Consider the following 26,999-nt stretch of genomic DNA (forward strand, 5'->3'; position numbering starts at 1 on the left):
GTAGGGATCTGCCCCAGCACATCCAACAGCTTGGTGGTGGTGCCAGGAACAGAGTTGCCCTACAGGCAGCCTGGAAAGCAAAAATGAGGTGTATATTTGCAGAGACAGCTGAGTATGAGAACCCCTCAAAGATCCCACCATAGGGGGGTCAGATGGTACTCACTGAAATAACCCTGTTACACTGGTAGCAACCAGATACCCTTTTTATTGCAGTAAAAATCCTTGCTTGTTTAAATGATGGTGGATGAATCTTTCCCACCACTAATGTTTTCTACTTGCAGCTCCTATCATACAGGTTTGTAATTGCAGTAAGCTAGAAATGAAGCTGTGGTACTTTTGCAAGATTATGTATTAAAATAATCTTCATTTTCAGAATCACACAAACTGACAAAAAACATTACTTCTACATTATACTGCCAGCTGCAGCATCTAGTTCTTGGTATGCTTTAGAGAAGTTAAATTACCTGGGATGGATTTGCCATGTCTCAGAATTGAATCAAAAAAAAAAAAAGTGGTAGGACAGAGATGAGAGGTTTATTGAATTTCCAGTACACAGGAACAGAGACCTAAACAGGAAATAAAACTTTTATTGGTCTCTGTTCGGGACCTGTGCTACCATAAACCATCAAGTCACCCTGATAAAGCAGTGAAGAAAAAGGGTAATTAATGATTTGCAGTTCTAAATTGCAGTTTCTTAGCTTGTAAAAGCTGCCTGGCACGTTCATGGGGGCCAACAGCAGTTCAGAGTCAGATCCAAAAATAAAAAAGCTTTAAATTCTGCAACACACAGAGAATGCACCATTTTTTAACTGCTTGGAATCCAAACTCCTGAATAAATCCCATGAACTCCTCTGCAGTGTGCAGGGAGACCCATGAGAGACATGGACAGGACTCTCCGTAGGAAGCTGGCTGAGGAAGGCCCAGCCTAGTGCCAGCCCTTCAGAAACACCTGCAGGTGGGCAATGCTGAGCCCCTCTTCCTGCTCAGGAAGAAAGCCAGAAACCAGGGTGCAGGGCAGAGCAAGGTTTGTGTACACAAACTTCAGCCTTCCCTGAGAAATTAGATGTAGGGGAAGCCAGATGTGGGCAAAAGATAGTTTGAGAAGCACTACCTTAATACAATTCAAATATAACCCCCCACTGAACTACACTCCACATTCTAGGTCTCTTGTACACATTTTCAAAAAATAGTCTGTAGCAAATTTGAATCGCAAATGAAGCTACTCTAATCTTAGCTACCTTAAATACCTTACTACATGAATCCTTCAGGGTGACAGATGACTAGATTTAGATTTCTTTCAAGTTAGTCTCATGACAGCGATTTGTGAGATAATACAATCTCTATTTTTCTGCAGCTCTGAGGCAGGCTTTGGCTGTTTGACACACACTAAAGACATCTTTGTTCCAGATCTTTGATATCTTGCCCAAAGGAAAGCCCAGTTACCCCTTGGTTTTTGGTCCAGGGTCTGTGTAACCTTCTGTCAACAAAAGAAAATCTTCTAATCACCAACAGCGTGCAAGCAATTGCTGAGCATATAGCAACAGCATTATCCACCCAGACAATTACAGCATTTCTAGTGTCTAAACCAGTTTGGCAAAGCACTTCAAGATTTACAACACAGGGAAAACACTGCCTAAAACCAAAATATATTGCATGCTATTTATTGGTTAATCACCAAACAGTAAAGTTCTTGGGACAATTTCTCAGTAAGATTATATTAAACTCAACTGAAACAATTTAGTGAAAGATACTGCTCTGTGCTCTAATAGTTTTTTTACTCGAGTGTTTGCTATTGCTAAATTTTGTGTGGACATGTAATTTCAAGTGACATATTTCAACCCACAAATCTCATATCAACATTGCTGGAAAAAAAAAAAAAGTCTATTATTCCACATCTCAGTAGCTGCGGTACGTTTAAATTGAGGGGAAAAAAATCTAAATTGAACTATTACTACTTTTATTGATGTAAATAACACAGCAGTTCAGAACTAAACCCACACAAGGAAAAGTAAAAACCTGATTGTTTTCAGTTTTGCTAGATTGCATCATAAAAAATGTTATATCAATGTCAACATCTAGAAATGCAGAGAGAAGATATATTTCCATTTAAATAGTCTGACAGGCAAACTGATATTCATATTCTTAAAGTAGAACTAATGGCCTATGCACAAAAAACAGTACAGTTTCCATACATTAGAAATAAATCGGAACTAATGAGCATTTTAAAATGAAATATCACTAGCTTTGTTGGCACAAAGGACATTTCTAAGAGGACATGGGACTGCTGCCTTAGAACAATTGTCACAGGAGTAAATTACTTTTTTACCATTTCCTCCTCCTTCTACAGGTTTTGTCAGGAGAATGAATATATCTTACACTGCATTCTGAACTTGCTGTAGTCTGTCACAGGAATGAATTATCACCAAATTTTAATGCTTCAACACTGTGCATTTTTATTCTCATTATATTCTCCCTTTTTTCTCAATCTTGTGAGAAAAATTATAATAATAAAGAGAAAATAGCAGAACATTTATCCATTTATCCATTCCCTTGACACTCTTAAGATTGTAACCAGAACAGAAAATTATATGAAAATGATTTGTTCTTACACTAAATATAGACACAAGGAAAGAAATAAGTTTAAAGTTAATCAGTTCCCTGAAGAATATGAATTCTTGGTCCATCTTCAGTGCCCTAAAATGTGCTTCTACATTGAACATTGTCATCAATTCAAGCTATAGACAGTATTAAACATTGACATCTGGTACCGTGATGTGGACTGCTGTGAAGTAACACTGCAGTTGGACCTGATACCCCATTTTGGTACAATGAGGCACAGAGAAAAGAGAGCAGAGCACTAGACCTCTGCAATTTCTTAACAAAAGCATAGATGTCAAGAAATCTGAGCTCTGCAAGTCCTTGTCTCTAAACCAGAGAGGGACACATCTCTGCTGAATATTCTGTCTACCTTATATTTAATCCTTTTTAGTCATCTTTTCTTTAACACAGAATAACAAGCTACAGGTGTATATATCTGGGTAAATAAGATCTCCATACCAAGGAAGAAAAAATATATATTTGTTTATAAGAGTAACATCTTATAAATATTACCATGTAACTTTCTCTCTTTAACTGTATATAATGTACGCATATACTTATATTTGAATATATCTATAACTGTATCTGTACACAAACACACACACACACGTATATATACAACAGTATTCCAAGTATGTGGAGTGGAACAACCTTTTGCAGTTAAATTCAGGATGAGCTTGCAGCTGAGTATTCTGTAGTAATTACCCACCTGTCTTTACTGTAGTGGGTTTACATGGCAAGGTTTTGGTAGCAGGGGGCCATAAGGGTGGCAAAAGTGAGGAGGATCTAGAAGCTGCCCCATGTTTGGTAAGGGCCCCACTGCTGACCAGAGCTGAGCCAATAAGTGAGGTTGTTTTGCGCCTCCGTGAGAGCATATTTAAGATAAGGGGAAAAAGAAATAAAAAAAAAATGCTGCACCACACAGCAGCTGGGATAGTGAGAGGAGTGAGGAGCAGCCTTGCAGGCGCCAAGGTCAGTGAAGAAGGAGGGGAAGAGGTGCTCCAGGTGCCGGAGCAGAAGTCCCCTGTAGCCTGTGGTGAGGACCATGGTGAAGCAGGCTGTCCCCCTGCAGCCCATGGAGTACCATGGTGGAGCAGGGTTCCACGCTGCAGCCCGTGGAGGAGACCACGGTGGAGCAGGTGGACCTGCACCGACGGAGGCTGCGGCCTGTGGAAGAACCCTGCCGGAGCAGATTCCGGCCTGGACCTGTAGCCCGTGGAGAGGAGCCCACGCAGGAGCAGGGGGTCTGGGGGGAGCTGCCGCCCGTGGGGGACCCGTGCTGGAGCAGTTTGCTCCTGAGGGATGGACCCCGTGGTACGGACCCATATCTGGAGCAGTTCTTGAAGAGCTGCTGCCTGTGGGCAGCCCACGCCGGATCAGTTCAGCAAGGACTGCATCCCGTGGGAGGGACCCCACAGCACAGGGGACAAGAGTGACCGAGAAGGAGCAGCAGAGAAGAAGCGTTATAGACTGACCATAACCCCCACTCCCCCTTTCCTGCGCCACTCAGGGGGAGGAGGTGGAAGAGGGTGGACAGGGGGGTAAGGTGCTTTTGGTTTCTTTCCTTTGTTTCTCACTTCTCTAGCTTGTTAGTAATAAGCAATAAATCTTACTGTCTCCCTATGCTGAGTCTGTTTTGCCCGTCACGATAATTACTGTGTGATCTCCTCATCCTTATCTCAACCCTTGAGCCCTTTTCATCGTATTTTCTCCCTGTTCCTCTTTGAGGAGGGGGAGTGAGAGAGCGGTTGTGGTGGAGCTCGGCCGCACACCTGAGTAAAACCACCACATTCACCCAGGGGTAAATGTAAAGATAATTATCCTGCAGAGTATGAGTATCAGTAGCAGTGGCCATGGCCAAGTTCAAATTGCCTCTTTTCCTGATGCGACTAGTTCACCTCATACCCCCAGGGTGAGGGCTGCCCTGTAAGGCCCTGTACCATCATGTAGTGAATGGTGATTCCTGTCCCAAGAAGATTATAAACTGCATCACTGAGAAATGGGAGAAGAAACTAAGGCACAAAGACACAAGATGACTTGATAAGGGCTTATCAAAAAAATGTGAAAAGAATATGATCTGGGTTTCCTGACTATCATTCTAGCATCCTTCCTCTTCCCAGGAGATGTAACACCTATTCACCAACCTGTAAAGCAAGATAATTTAATGACTGGAGATGACATGAGGATCTTTTCTGTGATATCGGTGAAGCACCTGATATTGTAACCACCTTTAGAAAATACTTTGTACACAAAGTTCACCTAAACAAGTCTAAACATTTTACAAGCTGCAGGTAACTGTACTTAACTGTCTAAGGCTTCAAGTTCAGATTAGCAGAAGTGTGAATTGAGAAGCTGTGAACCACATTATGGGACAGAGAAACCCAAATCCCCTGGGTGATTCTGGAAGCGTATTTCCCTGTCCTGGTAGATCTTCTTCTGTACTATGCTGATAATATCACATCTAGCTTTCAAGGACTGTTACTTACTAATTAAGTATGTTCATTCTCTTGCCCTTGGAATTTTCCATTAGATTCTTAGCTGATGAAAACGTGCACCATAAATGAGAGAATAATGTGTAAACTAATTGCATTTTTTGTGTTAATAAACTCATATCGGTGAGTTCACACTAAAACAAATGCATTTCCTGATTTTAAGGTAATGCAATGCAACTTGAATGTACTAGTTTGTCATTTTATGTTGCTCAGATAAACCATGATTCTTCTAGAAGAATCAAAATGAACTTTTGGGTTGAATCTTAATAAGCATAAGAATATATCACACATGATTTCTGGCATCCTCCCCACCTCCGATGCATTCTTCTTGCTTAAAAACAAGCAGCTCTTATTGGGTCCCTTCCTGGCATAATTATATCATCTAATCCAGAATCTGAGTTTAGGAAGATCATAAAAAATGCACTCATTTTTGATCCAAAATGTACTTCTGTGGATATAATAAACACAAACAAACAAACAAACAAACAGTTGACAGGAAGCAGTTAACTACAAGCCTTAGCAGAGTACAAGCCTTAGCAGAATCTCATAGTAGTTAAAAAATCACATTATGTAGAAAACTAATAATGAAGTCTGTTAGCCATATATCTGCATTGTAGGTAAGTTTTAATAATTTAAAAATCAAATGAGCTCTCCATTAGCCCTAGAAAGCAATTTTAAATTAATTTAAATTATTTTCATATTAATAATATACTGATATTATTATAGCACCATGCTCAAGGTCTTTTCCTAATTATGCATTCAATAGCAAATTAACTGAAGTATAAATCTGTCAGTATTGAGAAATAAAATGGAAAAATATGGTCAAAACCCACAGCAGTTGTGAAAGATGTTAGATCTTCTGGATGAGGAAGACATAGTTATTTATAATATGAAACATACATATATGTAAATATATGAATTTATAGAAATATAAAAAACACAGGGCTTGAAAACATAGAAAAAGAAAACACAGTTATAAGTTTTCAACTCTCTTCTTCAAATTTGTAATGAGCAAATGGTAAATGATATTTTTCAGAAGGAATCCTTTCCAGATTTGGTCAAGACCTTGGCCTAAATGGATCACAATAACACCGCATGACATTTTAAAAATGTTATGTATCAGATGTGTGGGTAATACATGAGAATGGCAATTCTTGGAAATCTTAAAATGAAGGAGAATATAAACAAATGAAATTGAATATCTGAATTAAAGACAGCAAACCTAAGGACTTTAGATTTTCAAGAATGGAATAACATAAACAAGAAACAAAACCACTGTAAAGAAAAACCCTTTTACATTCACCACCAAAAAATAAAAATAAAATGAAATAAATTAAAAAAAAAAAAAAAAAAGAAGTGTCTTAACAACTCCTTAACTCTTGGAAAATAGTGGGAGACTTGAAAATTTGAAGAAGTGGCAATAATAATGAGACTTACGATCAATAGAAATAAAAAGAAATTTGTTTTTGTAAACTGGCAAGAATAACTTAGAGAAATTTATCTAACTGACAATAACCAGGGATATCGATAATAACCAAGGACATCTCAAATACCTAGCAAAATCACTTATAAGTATCTATTAGATGAGGAGGGATATTAAGACATGAAAATTTCACTTTTGTCCTTTCGGCTAGTGTTTAATTCCAACAACCACTGAGAAGAACCAATTTTAAGACAGCCATACCCTTCAGATGCAGATAATAACTTTTAAAATAATTAACTAAATAAGCATTGGGATTAATTTGGGGGGCAGTAAGAGAGTAAGATTAAGAAAAAGATGTAACAATAAATTGTAGAAAGCTTCAGGGAAAACATCTGCAGCAAATACAACAAAATTCTGACAGCCTTGATGGGCCACCAGGAAACTGAGTTAAGACATGCTGCGCATAGCCCATGAATATGAATTTCCCTCCGATAGGACTTTCCAAACTGTTTAAATACCTATGTTTTTTGTAGCCACTAGAGATCCTCTTCAACTGTCACCATGCAGCCTGAAATAGAACAGGTAAGAGTCTTTTGGGAAGGTCTTCCTCTGGTTTTCTGCTCTTGCACAGCAAACAACTGGAAGCTGCCTGGAAGGGATCCTAGGTGATGCTGAGCTGCCATCCCCACCAGATCCTTTGACACCGATAATAATGATGTCTCAATTCAATGACTTTATGATTTTTGGCTAACCTTTGGCCAAACTCCCTGCTTTTTGAAGTTGTTTGTTTGTTTTATTTTACTTTAAGGTTTTACACCTTTCCATGCTTTACTCTTTTCCATGGTTTCCCTCTTGAATACTTGAGTTGCTAACAATCTTGTCTCAACAATCCTACTTCTGTCTATAATTTCTGACCTTCCTGCAGAATTTCTAACAGCTCTTTCACATCGGTATGAGCCAAGGTCAAGCAGCAGGGCTGTATGAAAGCTGGGACCCGGAACATCAAAGACGGGTGCAGAACCCCTGGGTAGGGCTTATGGAGAGAGACAGTAACCCTGGGTGCACAGGGTGTATGCTCCTCGCTATTCTTTGCCAACTGCTGGATCCCCATTCGCTTAACGTGTATTCCTTGGGGAAGACACTCTCCATCTCTCCCAGAGTCAACATAATAACCTCAGACAGACTGTAATGGAGTGCAGCTCCCTGCCCCTTGCCAGGTCCAGCTCAGGGTCAGACATCTGAGCTGTGTGTCCTAATGGACCAGGAATTTTTACATACAGAAAAGTTCTTTACTTCTTTTCAAGAACAAAGTGAGATCTACTGCTAGTTCCGGGGACAGGATGGTGTCTTTAAGGGCCTTGATGCTCATACAGGGAGCTTTGATGTGATATTCAAAGCTTTTTCATTTTCTTTTTCTTCTTTTTTATTTTTCATTTTCCCTCACAGCCCACTGTACTAAGGAATCAAAGTGCAGCCATACAGCTTACACAATGTAGGGAAAATGGCAAGCTTTTTGCAGTATGATACTTTACAGCTGGTGTTTAACACAGCTATGTGCTCAATCAGCTGTGGCAGAACCAGTCACCAGCCCAAAGCTGCCTTCTTCTGCAGGACAGGTGGGACCTGGATGGTCCTGTTTCTCTCTGGATGGTCAGGTTTCTCTCTGGTCCTACCAGAGATTTATATAGCCCAGGGTCTTGGCATGTGTGACCGATTATGCGCTCTCTTCAGTGGTCATGGGTGTTTCATTTTTCATGCCTGACCAGGAGAGGGGAGGCTACCCATTAATCACTGACATAAGTATTGTTTCAGGTACGCATGATGGATAGTTATAACTTTTGCAGCAAAGCTGCATTTGCCAGGCTTGAGCAAATACTGAAAAAGTGGTCTGAAACAAAGGGAGTACCTAAGCATTTCACTGCTATTATAACTATATTGAGAGAGAGAGGGAGTGAGCAAGCTGGTGACTTTTTAAACTCTAGATACTTTTTGCTCAATCTGTGCATAGTCAGGATAAACCCTTTAACACTAGCTGTGACAAAATCAGGCCACAGCTTTTGGCATCACCACTACCTACAGATTATTATATCAAGGAATAGGACTGATATTTTATCAAATTTATTAAGTATTTTGATCAAATATTTTCTCTAATGCACCCACATTTGCAAGAATCTGGCAAATTTCCTTTAAAATATAGAATCCTGTTGCACAAGTATTATACATCTAGGGAAGGTGTTGGGTGGTAGTTTGGCATCCATGACATTTCAGCAGAAAATATGGCATATTTTTTTATGATGAGTCCTGCATAAAGGGCATTTTCATCTGAGAAAAAATGCAAGAACAGTTCAAACTGCTTAACAGAATTAACATATAATTTTCATCCTGTGTTATGGAATGAAAAGAAGTGAATAATAAAGAATGTAAGGGTATTTCATAACAATCGGACACTTTACCATTATGCCTGCTTCAACAGGCAAGCAGAATCACAGAGATTTCTTGTAAGAGCCATCAGTGTTCCTGCTCTAGCTGTCTGTACTTGCAAGCCAAAAGAGCACCTTCAGGAAGATACACAATGGATGCAACATACTGGTATTAATAAAAAGTTAGAGAAGCACAAGAAGTTACCTAAAAGAACCATCAGTCCTGAAGTACAATGACAATAAATATACAATTAAATACTCCATGAGTACTTCTGGGAGAGTGTTGAAAAAGACCTGTTACCACAAAATGATCAAAATGAAGGGCCAGTGTTACCGACATAAAATCTAACTAGTTGAGATTTTTAGAATTTTTACACTGATTGGCAAAAATTAGGTATTCCTACTACAGTGCCTCAAGATAGTTACAGTTAAGCAATAGATTTTTCCTGCCAAATCTGCTTTTGCCAGACTTGCTATATCTGACAGCAGTGTCTGACAACAGGATCATACTTTGGAGGACATGAATTTAGGCAGTTAAAAATTATATATGTGACTACATGTATGATAATGAGTCCATTTTAACTCCCAATCCCGACTGAAGAATGTTAAAACAATAAAGCAAGTACTGTGGAAGCATGTAGGAAATCAGGAGTGTAGAAAGAACTTGAATCAGTGTTGCAAAGCCCCACACTAGACTTTGGGGGTGTGAGACAGATGGTTTTATGTTAAAACAACAGTAGTTTCACTCATCCATGTCACAGTCTCGTACCCACACATTCACGAGCACCAGGATGGAGGTACCCAGGTGGTCGGTCTGCCTGTCCTGGCTGTACAGAAGATGAGGGATGCCAGCTACTGAGACCTCATCACATCTTCCTGGCTCTTCTCGGGTTGATGATGACATGCTGTTTTTAGATGTGCTTTTCCATATTCTTTAGGAGTAGAGTGTAATTCCTGTTCCTCCTGCACTGATTTTTAGGACTTACTCACTGTTTCCTATCTTCTGATCTGGGTGTCCTGAGAAGCTGTGTATAGATGCACTGAGATCCTAAAGACCTGCCCTTACAGGTGTCAAAAGCACATGCCTTTCTTTTGTTGCTCCTTCTGGTTTTGTACCGTAGCATTTGCATTCACTCTCCACTCATACCAGTCTTCATGGCTCTTTATAATTCTTTGCACAGATAATATGATCGCAAAATTATATCAATGAATCATGTGCTGACAGCTTCTGACAGTTTGCTAAACAAAAACAAAATACCTGCACAATTAGAAAACAAAGTCAGACTCACTAAAGAACTGTGGGATGAGAAAGAGACAAATTTGGTATAAAAAAAAAAAGAGAAAAAAAAAGTCTATCAGTATTCTAGGATTTGCCACCCCTTCATGAAAATAACACTGTTCATCTCTGTAACAAGAAACTGTGGTCACCAACAACTTTCTTGGGGGTTGCCCCATGGATTACATGAGAGTCATTCTCAGCAGAGATAAGAGAGACAGACAAAGAAAGGTATTTAGGAGAATGCTGGGGAGGAAGGACTGGGAAATGTGCCCAAGAAGGCCACGGACAGGGACGAACCACAGCAAGCCAGCCATGGCACAAACAGACATCCAGACCTGTCACCCCCAAAAGCAGCCATGCTGAGGGGCCAGGGGCTCCCGTTCATGCAAGGGCAATGTTAAGACATATAGCTAGCATAGTTTTTTGTTCAGTATGTTATAACGGGGGAATATATTACTGCTTTTTCAGTGTTACGATTAGCTGTCAGCAGGAAAAGGAAAAGATGACGCCGAGCTTTTGAGGCAGCAGGTCTGCATGCAGCGCAGCAGGGCCCTTGCTGGCGGGCACCAGGCACAGAGAAAGCCTGACCCTGGCAGGATCCCCTGACCCTGGCAGGATCCCCTGTCCCACACAGCCGTAAGTGTACATTTCTTAAACAGCGCCTGTCTCTGGGATGCTCTCAGTCATGCCTGGGAGCAGATTTCCACACTTCTAAGCCCTCTGTCACTTGTGCCCTGTCACACTGGAGCGTAACTCCACCATGACATAGCGCTGTGCCCAGCCTCCCCTTGCCCTGGGTTGCACAGGGGACATCTGGGAGACTGCAGAAGCCATGTGAGAATTGACTGCACAGGAAAACGATTTGGGCTTGAGCTAAGCAGCTGACCTCTCCATGGACACCCACCCATTTCTGCCTGGAACACCAGACTGTAAATCTTTGTGTATCTAAGGACATTTTGTCTTTCTAAGAGAAAGAGCAATTTGGCAGCCAGAACACTCCTGCTTTCTGTGGAAAACAGAAGTTCAAGTCTGTACTCCAAATCGTGCTGGAGTAAAGATTTGAACCTGAATGTTTTGGGTACAAGGTGTTGCTCAGTGCAGTCCACTACTGTGTACTTACAGTGGCATTTCCACACCTGGTCCTTGGGCTGTGCTTAAGGTCACGGCCAGCTGAAGCACACCTCGAGCACAGCCAGAATCTGATGCTGCACTGACTCGGGGGAGACACCTCCAGCTCATTGAGGACCCCACTTCTGCAGCTTTGAGTTAAGGTCTCTCTTGAATGGTCAATGGGCAGATCAGTCCTGCCTGGTGGCAGGATTACAGACGCTTAGGGATTGAGAGGCAGGTGGGTAGTACCAATTACAGTGGTATTATTACAGAGATGCATACAGGGCCTAAGTCTGCTTGAAGAACCTATGTTTGCCAAGGTTATGGCTGCAGTGCTTTCAAGGTTTTAGATTTGTGTGCTTTCTTCCAGTAAATGAGTATCTTTATTAATGAAGCCATGGGGCATTTAGTTACTGATAATCAGATGTCACAACTGAGACACTGAAAACAACACACAGAACTCAGTTCAATAATTCATAGTAAGAATAAACAGAAAAAAAAAAAAAAGTGTTGTGCCAAATTCCCTTAGATGATCACAGAGAGGATTAAATAACATTAATTCTCTCATTATTCATCTCATCATAAGGTCAACTGCATCTAAAGGATAAGTAAGATGCCTTTTGGTAACTTTGAGATCTTCAGGGAAGTATGATTGCTGCATCTTATCAGCTTGGAAATGTCAATGGTAGGAAGAGAACCAAACAAGTCAGTAAGGTTTATTCTACTTTCAGCATTATCCTAAACTTAGAGCAGATCCTTAGAATATTGTTAGAAAGGAAAAAAAAAAAAAAGGCAATTAATATACTCCACTTTCAGGAATGAGTTATGTATCTAGAATTAGCTGACCTGGGGAAAAGACTTTGTATCAAACTTCTTTAGCACATGAACTCCAGATACAGCCCAAAGCATTGATCTCTGTATGAGTCCTTTACTGAGATTTGTAATGCCAAAAGGTAGTAATGTCAAAATGACATCAAGGGTTATCATTTGTCCTTCATGTAGACAGCAGAACAACTGTGACCCCACAGAGACATGAATAAAGCCAAACACCACAGGATTATTAAACAGTCCAGGTAGCGTTCTTCATCTTCCTAAGAGCAGCATTCACACACTGACGTGTTTTACAAACTTCTTACTGTCACAGTGACTTACAATTTATTTTTTTTGTGCAAAAACGAAGTAAAAAGTGATCTTGTGAAAAACAAAGGACTATAGGGGGAAGAAGTTTTAGTAATAGTTGCTAAGCTTTCTCTATACAAACCTGTGACAAAACGAGGAACGAAGATTTCTCAGTGGCTGTTAATGGGTTGTGCAGCCTTTCATCTGTGCACTGATTCAAATCCAGACTGGTCCTGAATTCTTCTTTCAGTCATACTCAGCTGACTATTGCCCTGCCAAAGTTAAATGATCACCATCAGCTTGAGCTTGGAAATTTTATAATTCTTTCCCTTCTTTTGTATTGTCCAGCATGAGCCCAGTACTGGGGACCTCCCAAGACAGCCTCAACACCGTAGTGCAAGCCACCTGGTCCAGTGCCAATGAAAGTAACAAAACTGATCAGAAATTACTGCTTTTAAGCAGTACGTTCAGATGGCCTCCATCTGGCTTCACATGTTAAAACTCACAAGCCAAACTCATCTGCTTTCTTTCCCACCATATGAATACAACCACTATCTGAGGCTCGCAATGCCATCTTCTACCCACAGTTTCTGTCAGACACCTGATTGTCAATAGACCTTGTCATAACTTTCTCTTTAAATCAAAACACAACATTTTCTCCCCATACCTACTGTTAAAATATCAGTCTGTGGTCCTGTCGTATACCCTCTTTGACCCATACAACTTTCTCTTTTATGGCCTCCCCAAGACACACATAAATCTTCTCCAATGCATCAAAAATAATAAAAAGTCATGAAACAGAAGGACAACATTTGTAAGGAAAGCACCATCTAAGCCAATCTGCATATAGCTATTGTGTTCCAAAATATGCAGTCTAACGGATATATGCTTTCTAATTGCCTGCAATCATGGATAAATAAAAGGCTACATTACTACAGGCTGGTGAAGAGAAAGTGTGACTTATTATCTCTATTTGGACTGCAAGTCATAAAAAAGTCAGAATAAATTTTGAATCCCTCAGTGCTTGACACTTCCAGAAGACGACAGATACTGGCAAAAGGAGTCCTCAGAGACTACGAATGCGAGCAATTAGCACCACCTATTAAATACTTTCAAGATATTCTGCAATGGGAACAGATAGACAGTGCATTTATAATCTAGTCAAAAGCATTAGAATGCAGATGTTCGTATAAAATTGGTTTCAAACTTGCTAATCTACTGTCACCCCTTTTTTTAAAGTTTATTCTCCACATCCTCAGACGCCTTATGTATTAGAATGCAATCTCAATTTGTCTTTAATGCAGATGCCTCTTATACATGTCTGTAATTGCAAAGTCTGGCTGAGCAGTCGTTGCCATTCTGTGCACAGAGGTGCACGACAGCACGTAACACTGAGGCATAAAACCTGGCTCCTATAGACTGAAAACCCAACCTTAATACTCAGAAGAGTCTTATCAAAAAGTGGGATGCCAGTCGCAGAACTTATTGCCTTATTGCCTCTGTTTGCTGGGATGCATGTTCAGGGCTTTATCTGTCAGGGTGCTGAACGCCTTGCTCCTGATGCAGGGAGGCAAGCAAGCGTGTGACTAAGTTTAAATGGTCTCGCGGACTGTCCTGGTACTGAGGATATGCTTACAGGCTGGCACGTGATTAAGTGCTTCACAGGATGTCAGACAGAAAGTTCAGACAGTGTTCAGGCTGAGGGGGAAGTGAAACATCCTAAGGACTTCAAGAGCGTATGTGTGTGCATGTACAGCTGTGCACATACATACATATCTTTACATACATACACACATGTTTGTGGGTGTCTTATACATGTTCGTGCTATCATGGGTATTGGGCATTTTATCTAATAAGTGATTAAGTTTGAGCCTTGCTCTGTTCTGATACTGATGAGTTCACACCTGCAGATGAAATGATTGCAGAACATATTTTCAGACACTTCAGAAAAGAAGTAACACCACCCTAATGCATAAAATGTGTGATTTTTCCCTACTGCTCTGAAGAAGGGACCGATTCCCAAAAGTGAGTAAGCAAAATAGCAAATAGCCATGTAAGTTAGCAGTCTCTAACCCATTTGAAATTTAGGATTGGTAAAATAAAATGTTTTGTGATTTAAGGTGCTACCAATAAATCCTGAAAATAGTGATGGAAATATATATCTATGACGTACATACCTGTACAGCTTCCATCACAGTACTCCCTGTATCACAGCTGGAACATAAGGACAGTCAGCATGGAAAATGTTGAACTTTGTCACTGCAAAAGACTTCTCCTGAGACATTCGGGGGCTTCGTGGTTTGGCAGGAAATTCCATACATCTCGCCAGAGACAGAATGCTTTCACAAAGGGATTTTCCTTTTCCATTTCCCCAGAACTCTATGGAAGTTACTGTCAGCTACAATGGGAATAGAAGTAAATCACTACAAATGGCTTTTGGTAATTATGTTGATTTTTGAAAATATGGACTGGTCTTTCGCAAAATTAAAACAAACAAACAAACAGACAAAAAAAACACCTTGTAGTCACAAGACTCCTTGGACTGACTGTGGTGTGTCTGCCTTCCCTTGTGGTTTTTTTTCTAATCCTGTGATCCAGCATCATCATCTAGTCAGATGGTTTCCCAAAATATTGCATAATTCCTCTATCCTTTTGCCAGCTGGGATATGTAGCTATAGATAATAAAGATGTTTAAGAGCTATCAGGAGCCATGTCCTTCTAAAGACTGAAATATTTAGGACACAATCAATATCATATATATATAATGTATGTCACTTTCATTGTAAGTGTTTTGCAGGAAGTTTGACACTGTAATTTAGTGGCTAGAAAAATAAGATGTGGGATCCTTTCCTGATTTGCTGTTGATCTTCCACAAGAATTTCAGGAATTCATTTCATCTTTCCATGTGCAGTTTATTCTGGCTGTAAAAGGGAGACGACCAACCCCACTCTCCTCTGTAATATGCCATGAAATCAGTGAATGAAAGCTAATACTTAAACGTCATCCAAAACCCACTGAGTCTATGAAAAAATCTTCCAATAACTTTGGTGGCTAAGTTTGGATCAGGTGCCTTAATACTAAACCTGCTATTACTATTATTTTATTATTTATATGAATATTATTACTAAACATACACAAAATATACATATATCCCATCTTTCATGTATCTTAGATTTTTATCACCATGGTCACTGGAGCCATTAAGGTGAGACGTGTCAGTTTTAATTACATGTATTTACAACTGTATTTCTCAGTTTACTCTTGATGAGTGATTTTTCTCACTGCATGAATTTTCAAACGGGTAACAGAAGATAAATGCACTTTCCTTTAAAGGTTTGTGTAATTTGTGAAACACAAAGACATTAAGCAGTTATATTTTTTCTGAAATCATGGTGTCTTTTGTAACAACAGCTGTGTGTTTAGTTCAACAGTGAAACTCAAACTGTTTTTGCTAATGAAAAGGGAGCCAAATAACCAAGTGCTGGAATGAATTGCAGGCTATTGAGAGCGGACAGTTGGCTCATTAAATGTGTCCCTCATGAATGATGTCCCTTCCCTTTAGACTGGCATTGAAATAATCCAGATTTACTTTCTATTTCACAAAGTATTTTTAGAGCCTTCTATGACCAAGATAAGATACGGGAAATATATTCCACAAATAAACTACATTTTGATAACTCACAACAGCAAATCTTCAGCATTTACCAAATAGATGCAAATCGATTTTTGGATAGGTGACTCTCAGTGCAATTATTTATTTATGGGATCTTCTATGGGCTTAGCCCTTACCATTGGACTAGAGCATCTGGCATATGAGAGGAGACTGAGAGAGCTGGGATTGCTCAGCTCGGAGAAGAGAAAGGTCAAGTGGGTTCTTAGTGATGTGTATAAATATCTTGTTAAAGAAGACAAAACCAGGTTATTTTCAGAGGCATCCAGTGACGGGACAAGAGGTAATGAGTGCGGACTGATATAAAGAAAATACCATCTAAACATAAGAATTTATCTATTGGTTTATTGCTGTGAGGGTGACTGAATACTGGCACAGGTTGTGCATAGATGTTGTGGAGTGTCCATCTTTGGAGATATTAAAAACCTGACCGGGCACCATGCTTTCCAGTGTCCCCCGTTCTGTGACACTGTGATTCTCCTCCCCTAATCAGTGAGTATGGACATACAGCACAGCTCCTTCTTCTGACTTCTTCCCCTTCTTCTGCCAGATACACCACCTTGAACCTCTTGTTTTTCCTAATTCTCTTCTTATGTCACTTATTTCACATTCTTTCTCAGGCACCAATCTTTAAATAAAAATAAAAAATAAAGAAGTATATTTTAGGCATGCATATGTAAAGGACAATTTCATTATACCAGTTTTCTAATTTATGACTAACACACTTGGATTTAGATGCTCAGAACTTAAGCAGACAAGCTTTATTTCTAATAATGTCAAAGCTGGTAAAATAAAAAAGGCTATTTACATGTTCCTATAGATAAGCATGCATCCAAATATGGATTAGATCTAGATTTGAAACATACGATTATTCAAGCTTATTATGTTTTAAATCAATTTTTATTTTCATGAAGCTTCTCCTACTTATTACAACCATATGCGCAGAAGCCAAGAAAACATCTGAGAGCATAGCTTGGGAAAAAAAAAAAAGATGTACTATACAAAACAATGTGTGGATGACAGCTGCTACTCCCCCTTTAAATCTCATTCTGTCATTCTTGTGTTGTATCCTCTTTTGCTTACCATTCAATACTGATGAACATAGCTTAACCAGGTCCTCTGAAGCTAAGCTGCTGGTGCTGTATATGTTTTCTTGCTAATGTTGTACGATAATTGATTTTTCTCAGAAAGAACCAACCAAACACAACACAATATTCCAATACCTGTGGAAACACTGATGCGTATTGAAATAACATCTCAATAGTTCACATTAGTACAAAGACAGACTGAAGTCAAGAAGGCTGTACTCAGTCTTTAGTTACTTACTCAGCCCTGGAGGGAGTTTGGATGCTTTGTTCCAGCAGATATCTACCTCTAATATACTATGCTACTTAATAATAATAATAATAATAATAATAATAATAATAATAATAATAATAATAATATCATGGTGGTGCTCACAATAATCACAGGGAATCCCTGGGTTTGCCATTATTGACGGGCAGCTCTAGCATTCCCCTGCAGTTGGGCAGGGCAGTCAATCAGTGGGTGTTTAACTCTGGCTGGCACGCTCTGCACTCGCTTCTGCGGTTTCGCGGCTCCCACCTCCTGCCAGCACCAGCTCCAGAGCTCCTTTCTGCAGGGCTGGCAGCTGCCTCCGTGCCTCTCTGCTCCAGCCAGCACTGCACAGAGACACCTCTCAAGTCTTGGCAAGAGAGCTCAAAGAGACTCCAGCGGCAGAGGAGATCCCCTGCCAGACTAGAGGAGCAAAGGGCTGAGGGAAAAGGAATCACTGGGCTATTTAATCCTTGATTTTCATGGCTGTATAAAGGACAGCAGGAAGCATGTGGTGCCAAAGGAAAGAATTTTGTATCAAAAAGTGGCACAATTCTTTCTGTCTCTTTCCCTGATGCCTTTCCCTGCTCTCAGAAAGAAGTAACTTTTGCTTCTTAGGGGGATCAAAAGGAGTCTGCCAGGGGTGACAAAAGAAAGGTAGAAGTTAACCTCATGACATGGCAATAGGATAAACCAGTATGAAGGAAGATTAGACTGCAAAGGCCTTCTAGGACTGAGAAGAAAATTGTCTTTGGTTCAGCAAAAGAGGGAAGGTAACACCAGAGGATTAAGAAGTGAGGGAACACAGCAGAAATGACAAACCTGAGAGAAGCACCTTGGCAGCAGCACTTTAAATAAACAAAGCTGCAGGGGTCACAGCAAGAGAGAAGAATAATTGTAAGTCCATGACTTCAGGTAACACAGTCAGAAGGGAATTGCTAGGCCTAGGAACTGCTCTGCGAGATGCAGTAAGACTTCAACACCACCAGATGGGAATAAAAAGAGAGGGAAGATAAAGAAAACGTGAGTTGAAGGATGATATCCGAAGCCATGTTTGTTGAGCAGGGCAGCCAGAGACAACGTATAGACACTCAAGTATTAAAAACACAGATGGAAACTTATCGCAATCTCAGCAGCAGAAAAGGAGGACTCAGTAACAAAGGTTTAAGAAGCAGAAGTGAGGAATCAGGAGAGGAAGCTTTTTTAAAAAAGCAAGTGATTACTGGATTTGGGAAGAGGAATGAGTGTTTCAAAAGCAGTCTGTCAATCAGAGAGACAATAAGGAAACACAGGCTTTCATATTTGAGATACTAACTAGAGATACAAATGTGAGCAGCTTCAGCTGATGGAGGAAGGATGAGCCACACTTAAGGAGATGTAGGATATAATTAGAGCAGCTTTGGACAGCATGTTTGGAGAGGTTAGAGATGACAGGAATAAAAACAGAGTGATAGTTACAGGAAGGGAATCCAACTGGTGTTTTCATGATAGGGAAGGTCTGACTACCTACACTGATTTGAGAGGAAGCTTAAGGACTTCAAGAAACAGAGGGGAAAAAAATGAGGCAGGACAAAGCAGATACACATGATGGGAAGGGAGGGGATAAAGAGAGAGGAAGGAAGAGAAAGGATGAAGTCAACATTTTTGTGATAGCGGACTGGGAAGCAAATGTGGAACAAGTTAACGACAGAAGTAACTCAAGCTGTGTTTTAACTACCTCTTTTCTCTGCAGAGGCAAATGAGGTGCCTGTGGTAGAGTCTACTTTCTGATGGGGAGCTCAAAGAAAGAGAAATGAAAGCCAAATAAAGCAAGTCCCAACTTTTGTAAGGGAAAAAAATGGGTGGATCCGAGCAAAGTGATGAGGTGAGGACATAGTGATAAACAGCTAAAATGTCAGATTAAGTATCACCAAGGTAAAGTAGCTCAAGGGGTGAACATGTTGAAGTGATAAGCATTGCCCCACAGTCAATGTCTTATCAGTAATCAGAGTTAGCTTTTCTCATTACAACTGAAGTCCAGAAATTGATCAGAATGCTTCTTAGATCAGTGTAGTCTTAAACAAATGGCTCTCATAAGCAGATGAACTGAAGCAGAGAAAAAAAAAAAAAAAAGGGGAGAAAAACAATCCCCCCTTCAGGGTGCAGTCTTGCTCTGTTGATTATGTCATAACCTCTTCCTGTCCAGAAAGTGCACTTTATTTTCAATTTCCAGTCTCACGCATACCTCCTTAGCCTTGTGCTCAGAATTTACAAAGCTTTAGCTTGTCAGCTCTGGGAGTTCTCTGCCTTTCCTCTGAATATTAGTTACATAATAGCTTGAGCTAAGCAATCAAAGTGGTGATAGGTCAAAAGGAAGATTTGCCTGAGGTGATGCAGGAAGTTGATGGCAGAGCTTGAAGCTGAATACACATCTCTCTGCTATTCAGACAGCATGAAAAACCACTAGAGTCTCCTTCACTGTTTAGATTTTGTTGCCATTTTTTCAAAGCAGCCTTATTTCTGAAGCCAAATCTAAGAAATGCAATGGCATTGAAAGAGCTAATAAGCCAGAGATACATCCCCAAATGGCACTGCTTTCTAACTCTCAATGGCACTTCCATGCTATTACTAAAAAATGACATATCTAACAATCAATATTTTCCACAGCATTCCTACTGTACTTGTCCACGTGACTTCGACTGTCTTTAAATTAGTACAGCTGTTGAGAAGAGGGAAGAGACAGCAAGATAATTTTGTTAGGTCCAGTCTTCCCCTGGGATTTTACACTCCTGACCTTCAAAATACTCAAGTCCAAAGATGCCATAACTCTTTGGTACTGACATTTCTAGTTTTAATACATAAACTTGAAAGACATTGTTCAACACCCTCGCATCTGTTTTGTGGGACTAAAATGACAACTATTGAAAATTTTAGTTGGTAAGTGCTGGTGACAGCAAATACAACACTGAAATTTACAGGGATGACTTAAACACTTTTTGACATACTGAACACTGTAACATTCACCTGTCAACAGTGTAGGATGCAGTAAAAAGGCCAAGCAGGGAACAAAGGGGGCCAGGACTCCAAGGCCCCTCTCTGATATGACAGCAGTGATTAAGGTGACACCTACCTACCTCCTGCACTTCACATTGCTGCTCTCCGGATTCAATAGGGCTTAGATTTGTCTGTGATTCGTTAAGGAATGGGTCGGGAATTGTAACATTACTCTCCTCTCTGACATGGTAACTTTATCTCAGAAATTTCAGGCTTTTTCTCAGGTAATGAGTTTTCTGGTTCAGCTTCTCGAGAAAATGCCTTTGGAACTGACATCAAGTATTTCATAACAGAAAAACTGTGAAGAAGGTTTTTCACGAACAAAAGGGATGATTATCTGTTATATTAATATTTATTTTTATTTGTATTACCACAGTGTCTAGGGACTCTCGCTTATAAAGAATAAGCTTTCACACCACTTGATATAAAAAGAATGCAAACACACACAAAATAAAAAAAATAAAACTACTCCTATCCCTGGAAGTTCATAGTCTAAAACAGTTGATGGATCCAGACATGAGGAAAGCATTAGCAGTAATAAAGTAATTATGGTCAGCACAACAGTAATATCCCAGCTCAGACTTACAAAGTTTTTATAAGCATGATGAATGGTTGCTCAAGGGCAATCGTAGTGAAGTTATATAAGGCAGAGGCAAAGCTATATGTATGTCGGACAATCTATCTGAGTTTCTAATGTTCTTAAGAAGCTCATCAGAGATTGCTTCTTTCAAGAGAAATGATTACAGAAGCTGTTTTCTTGCACAAGTGCAGGGAAACATTGTGACAACGTGGGTTATCATGAATTAATGCTTTACATAACACGTTACAAAGTCTTGGTTGATTTTACCTCTGTATTAGCACAGTTATGTCTGATTATTTCTATGCTCATTCCAAAGACACACACTTCATAATAATTGTTTATATGTCTTTTATACAAATATAATCCCACACATTTTCCACCAAAAAAAACCAAATACTTAAGCTTTGATTAGGAACTAGCTAGGTATAACTAGGGGCATTTACAATAGTAAAAAATAAAAATAAAAAAATTTAGCCCTGTTCTACGTAACAAAAGGATATTAAGGATATCACATTGCAACACAGTACTTTCACAAGCACCTTGGTCTGAAGCAAAGAAATAGGTCAAGCTTGACTTGGATGCTGGGGGTGAGCTCAGGTGACGCCTGGTTACCCTTGCCTTCTGCCTGTTTTGCCGCAGAAGGCGCCGTGCCGCCGTGCACCCTGTCAGACTGCCCCAGCGCTGGTGAGCGGGGGCTGTGATGGTGGCACCGACCAGCACTCGGCACCACAGCCTACAGCTGAAGTGAAGCAGGCAGCGGCTGCAGTAGGACCGAAAGCAACTCGTGCTGTTTAATCATTTCGAGGGAGAAGAGCAGACAGCCAGCCCAATCGTGCTTTTATTGACTCCGCCTCGATGCAGCCGCGCCGCCGGCTTTCCGTGACAGGCTCGGGACGCTGCTCCCCTCACGGCAGCCGCCGCCATGGCGGCTCTCACGGGAGGGCGACTCCTCTCACGGAAGGCAAACGGGGCTCGGCGGAGGGCTGGAGCCGGGCCGCGCCGCGGCGCTGCGTGCCGGGAGGGAAGGGACGGGAAGGGAAGGGAAGGGAGAAGAAGGAGGCGGCCCGGCCGGGTCACGCCCGCCCCTGGCTCCGGCCCTCCGCCGCCCCTTCCTGTGATGGCGGCCGGCGGCCCCCGGCAGCGCGGCGAGGCGGCGCGGGCCGGCCCCGCGGGGAGCTGAGCGGGGACGTTCCCAGCCCGGAGCCAGCGGCGCTGCCTTGCGCCGGGAGGTGACCGAGGGGCGATGGGGCCGCTGAGCCCCGCCGAGGGGGCAGGGGTGGGGGCAGCGGCCGGTCCCGCGGCGGGCGGGTGTCCCGGTGAGGGCAGGGCCGTGCTGGGAGTGCCCCACGGCCTTCGCGGTGCGGCTGTGGCCCGGCGGGTTTGGGTTTCCGCTGCTTGCGCCAGCGCGCCCCCCGCAAGGCGCTTGTGTGGCCCCCGGGGCAAACTGCGTGGTTTTTTTTTTTCCTTTCCCCTCGGTTTCTTCGTGGTTGCCTCAAACCGGTTCTTCTGCAGATGGTGCAAACAGAAAGGGTATTTGTCCTGTAGTATGCACGGGGAGCTTGCTCAGAAGAGGGACCGAAGGTTAAATCCACGACCTCCTGAGCACATACCCATCGCCCCACGTACGCAGAGAAGCTGTGCCGTGCCAAAAGGTAGAAAACCTACAGGAAGAGGCCCTCGGTGAAGAAGGCACAGCCTGGAGTAAGCAGGCACTCCCCACTGCAGACAGCGGAGCACATGCTGACCTGACCTCGTGATGAGGCTGAGAGATTTATTTCCACCGAGTGAAAAAGGAAGTGAAAAGAGTTGCAAACCCACTAGTTTCCTCATATTAAGTCATTCATTTTTGTAGTTGCTTGTGAAGATAAAACCTGTATGTCCTAGCTCCTGTGCAGATATTTGTAATGCAGCAGTCACATTGGTTGGCTTTTGGGGGGAGAATCCGAGGGGGCAGGAAGGGAAATCCTGTCACGTTCCTTCTGTTTTCCTTGTAGATATCGCTGAGGTCCCTGCGTTCCAGCACTTCCCTCGTTTAACTTCCCTGTGGGGTCGGCAGCATGTCTTCTACCGGGAGCACCTCAAAACTTTTCCTGGCCCTTGCTTCGCTGCTGCTGGTGCTGCCAGCGGTTGAAGCCATGGATGCAGGAGATACGATTGCCTTCCTGCTAGGCCTCGCTGTCAGCGTCATTGGATTCTGTGCCTGCCTCGGCTTGTATGCCAGGAAAAGAAATGGACAGCAATGATGTCAAGAAGATGCTCAAATGAAGTGTATTTCCAAATGCTGCTTGGGGTTGAGGTCTGGGAGTTAACACTGTGTTCCAGTTCTGGATAGCTTTCAAAAACTTCTAGTAGGTAATTCTGCAAACCCCTCTTACTGTGCAATACAACAAATCGAGATTGTACCCAGTAGAAGGGATTTGTAGGATCGTGTCCTCATGACTGTAAGGTGATTTTACATTGCTTGTGATTAAGTACTGCCTTAGCGAAGGGTAAAAGACTGTTTGAATGGGGAAGGAAAACCATAGAGTGGTTCACAGTAAATGATTACAAATGAAATGTGTGAGGGAGACCTTCAACAAGGTCTGCAATTTTGGTTTCAGGAGTTAATCAGGTGGAAGCAGCTATTAGTCTTCCAGTCAGGATGACGGAGCTTTGGAAATACCTCTAACGAGACAACTAGCGAGCAGACTGCTTTGACATGTGTGCATGTGCTCACATTCTTTGTAATGACAGTTAGTACCTAACAGCTCACTTCTGCTGTCACAGGGACAAGATTTGGGAGAGCTAAGAAAACATGGAAAACTTCATTCTATTGTGTTTTTATTTTAGAATGTGCCCCTTCTGTAGCCCGGGTTTTTGTTACCAGAGTGGGACCGTTAATTTTCTTTAACGTGAATTTTGCATGTAAAACTATGTAAATCAAATAAGGGTTATGTTTTGTTCTCACATGTTTATTATTTGCACTCAGCTTTCCTTTAAGCACACAAGGTTTAAACTCTTTTTCTTTTTTTTTTTTTTTCCTGAAAATGAAGATTTAGCTATTTTACTGAGGAATTATGTGTAGTGTTTCTGCATTAGAGGGTTGTTAGAAATATATCAAGGCAGTTGTGCACATTTCGTTTGCAATATGGAAACCACTTGCTTTGTTAAAATCCTGGTTTTAGTCAACAGATCTGTTGTTCTTGAGTGTCATCCTCATAACAAACTTAGTGTCATTAGCTAAACATTTAGGCTTCTTATCTATTGATACATTGGAGTTCTATGGAAGAATAGGACCAAAACCAAAGTAAACAGTCCTGATGCAAAATTCTATTCATACTCAGTCAGATTGTGTTATATGGTCGAAAGAATCTACTCAGTAGCATATCTAGAACCCACTTCTTTCTTTTAGTACCAAAGGGGAAATGGCACAGCCAAGAATCTCTACCACAAATCCCTCTGGCTTATTATTATTGTTCTAGCTGTCAGCTTGATGCAAGGAATACAGTCCATAAAAGCAAATAAATAGCAGCGGAATAAGCAGTGTAGGAAGGTGAACTCTCCACAGTTCACATAATTTCCTTCTGATCTCGTGCTGTGGGCACTGCCACTCTTGCTAGAAATCTTGGCTTTTATCTTTTGGAGCTGGGGAAAAAGGTTAAACGTGATGCAAAGTTATATATTTTGATACTGTTCCTCCCCTTTCTGTGTAAATGTCTCTGTTCACTAGAGTACAAAGCAATGGCTAGAAGAATTGTCAAGTAGGCCTTAACATAAGTAATTGGATGGGCAGATCATGTTCTACAAATTATTTCTACAGATTTCTATATTCTGTATGCCATTTGTGGCTGTTTTGACTTCCCTCTCTAGCTTCTGAGGAGACAGAAGCCTTGTTCATTTCAGTCTTGCAATTTGTGTCTCTCTGTCTCATGGTTGATAGCGGGAGGAAGGTAAAATTAAAGCTTCCAAAATTTTGTGGGGTTGAAACTGTAGGACTCAACACAGCAAGCCGCAACAATGGTGGTTTCTGCTCTCAAACTACGGGAATAATAATGGTCACAAAATTGCTGTGATGAAATGTAAGCCTTGCCGTGTAGCTCTTCTCAAACCTCTTTTGTAACTTCCAAACATCACAATGGGGATGTGGTGCACCATTCTCATACATATGAATGAAATTTACAGTCCTACAGGGAGCTTTGGTGTCACCTTCAAAGGCTGCCCTGGAGCAGTAGATGGTCCGATATGTGATTTCTTTCAGCTGGGTGGATGCAAGCACACATCATGTGTGATCTTCTGTATTCCAGCTTGGCTAAACCATTAATACCCTTTCAAAACAAAAGATAACAAAAAAAAAAAACAACTGACAAACTCAATTCACTTTGTATTTCCCAAAATTTGAGAAGTCTGCCAATTTTTCAATAGAATATTAAATAATGCTCTTTCAATAGAATACGTTTTATCGCAAGCAGCTTTTCTCAGACTCCTTTATCTTCACATTGGAAAAGATCCCTGGCAATGGTTTCACAGGATTGTGCAACAGTTTCACTCCAGGAGAATGAAATTTTAGCAGAATAATTAGTGTCAGGCTGTAGGGATATGAGGAACTGTGGTGTTTGCCTGAAGCTTTATGTTCTCCATTGAAAGGTGTTTGCACAGCACAATGGCGTTTCCTAGGCTCTGACAGAGCTTTATTGTTGGCGACTTGCATTTGTCAATGACTTGAGTGTAAAATTGGATATCCCTCTTTTTCTTCTGTTTTAATAAACTTTCACATATGATTTGTTACCAGTTTGATGAGTAATTGTTATGAAAAGGAAAATAGGGATGACAGAAGTGACTGAAACTGCTGCAATTCCTTATATTAAATATTTTCTTATATACTTTTGCTTACGCTAGGTGACTTTACAAACTTAGGTGTTGTTAAGACGTCTTTTCTTTTCTGTACAAATTGTATACTTCGTCCTGTTACTGTTATATGTGAAAATTATCTCATTTCAATATTAGTTACTTGAGAGCACTTTTAAGAGGTTGGCCTTCTTACTTTGAATCTGACAGCTTGCAATTTTGAAGAAGCCTGTTTTCTCTGGTACCAGGGAAACTTGAAGTATTTATTTTTCCTTTAGACTGCAAATTTTGAACATTACTATTATGTAGTTGCCTTTGTACCAGAAAAGCCATTTATGGCAGTTTTCTAGCTGGAGACCCAAAGCATATAAAGGACCGTTTTCTCCTTTTTTTTTCCTATAGAAAAATTGTTCTAATGCTTTATAGTTATTTGACTTATACAGTTTTTAGACTTCAAAAGAGGTTGTTTTATCCCAGCATTTTATGAAAACAGGGTTCTAGTTCTTTGGGGACTTCAGCTCGGTGCACAAAGCAGTTTGTGCACTAAGCTAATACCATTAGTGGCTGTCTTCAGAGCAGAAAGCAAAACCAGCCTGACAACGCCCACCTCTTAGCAAACACAACCTACCCTCTCATTAGCGCAGGAAAGTTGTAAGTCGGGAACATAGCTTTTGACTCCTGTGATTACCATCTGCCTTAACAACAGCGTAGCTCAAACACAGCCATCCCACAATCATTTTGCAGCCAACCCACAGTTCCGTTGTGAATGGACAGACGTCCTTCATCGCTCATTGCTGCCTTCAAGTGCCGCACAGCAGCTGGGCATTGGCATCCTGCTGCATGCAACGGTACCTGAGAAAGGAACGCAAACACTGCTTCCAGTTCCTAACACCCGTCCTCTTCTGGGTGTGTTAAAACCGATAAAATTGCTGTGAACCCCTTCACCCACTCAGACAAATCCTGGTGCTGCTGTAATACTATAGTGAGACTCAGCAATTCTGTGGCATCTTCCATCTAAGAGCCCTTTTATGCTTATAGATGTCAACGTTCGCATACCCGTTTTATCCTATGAGTGGGAAAAGTGGAAGTCACGGTCAGTGACTTGACCGTGGTGTC

The 26,999-nt window shown here is 41.2% G+C and overlaps 1 protein-coding gene and 1 long non-coding RNA gene across 5 annotated transcripts; one reads left to right on the forward strand and one right to left on the reverse strand.

The window, feature by feature from the left end:
• Positions 1-15,833: 15,833 nt before the first annotated feature.
• On the reverse strand, positions 15,834-21,312 carry LOC310884043. Of its 3 annotated transcripts, none has more exons than XR_014573999.1 (3): positions 20,560-21,312; positions 17,195-17,334; positions 15,834-16,739 (listed from the first exon to the last, which is right to left on the reverse strand). It is a non-coding gene; the product is annotated as an uncharacterized lncRNA (long non-coding RNA). The 3 variants fall into 3 exon arrangements; XR_014574000.1 differs by having other exon boundaries at positions 20,556-21,312; XR_014574001.1 differs by having other exon boundaries at positions 17,195-17,345; positions 20,556-21,312.
• A 427-nt stretch (positions 21,313-21,739) lies between these two features.
• Positions 21,740-25,823, forward strand: LOC310884026 (uncharacterized protein). Of its 2 annotated transcripts, XM_083805215.1 has the most exons (3): positions 21,740-22,288; positions 22,572-22,711; positions 23,054-25,823. In XM_083805215.1, exons 1-3 carry the CDS (start codon positions 21,915-21,917, stop codon positions 23,188-23,190), a joined length of 651 nt encoding a protein of 216 aa, XP_083661341.1. In that variant the 5' UTR covers positions 21,740-21,914; the 3' UTR covers positions 23,191-25,823. The 2 variants fall into 2 exon arrangements, 1 of the variants encoding a protein (XP_083661341.1); XR_014573986.1 differs by lacking the exon at positions 22,572-22,711 and having other exon boundaries at positions 22,132-22,288.
• Positions 25,824-26,999: the final 1,176 nt, after the last annotated feature.

Source organism: Anser anser (assembly GCF_964211835.1).
Source record: "Anser anser genome assembly, chromosome: 1".
Lineage (NCBI taxonomy): Eukaryota > Metazoa > Chordata > Aves > Anseriformes > Anatidae > Anser > Anser anser.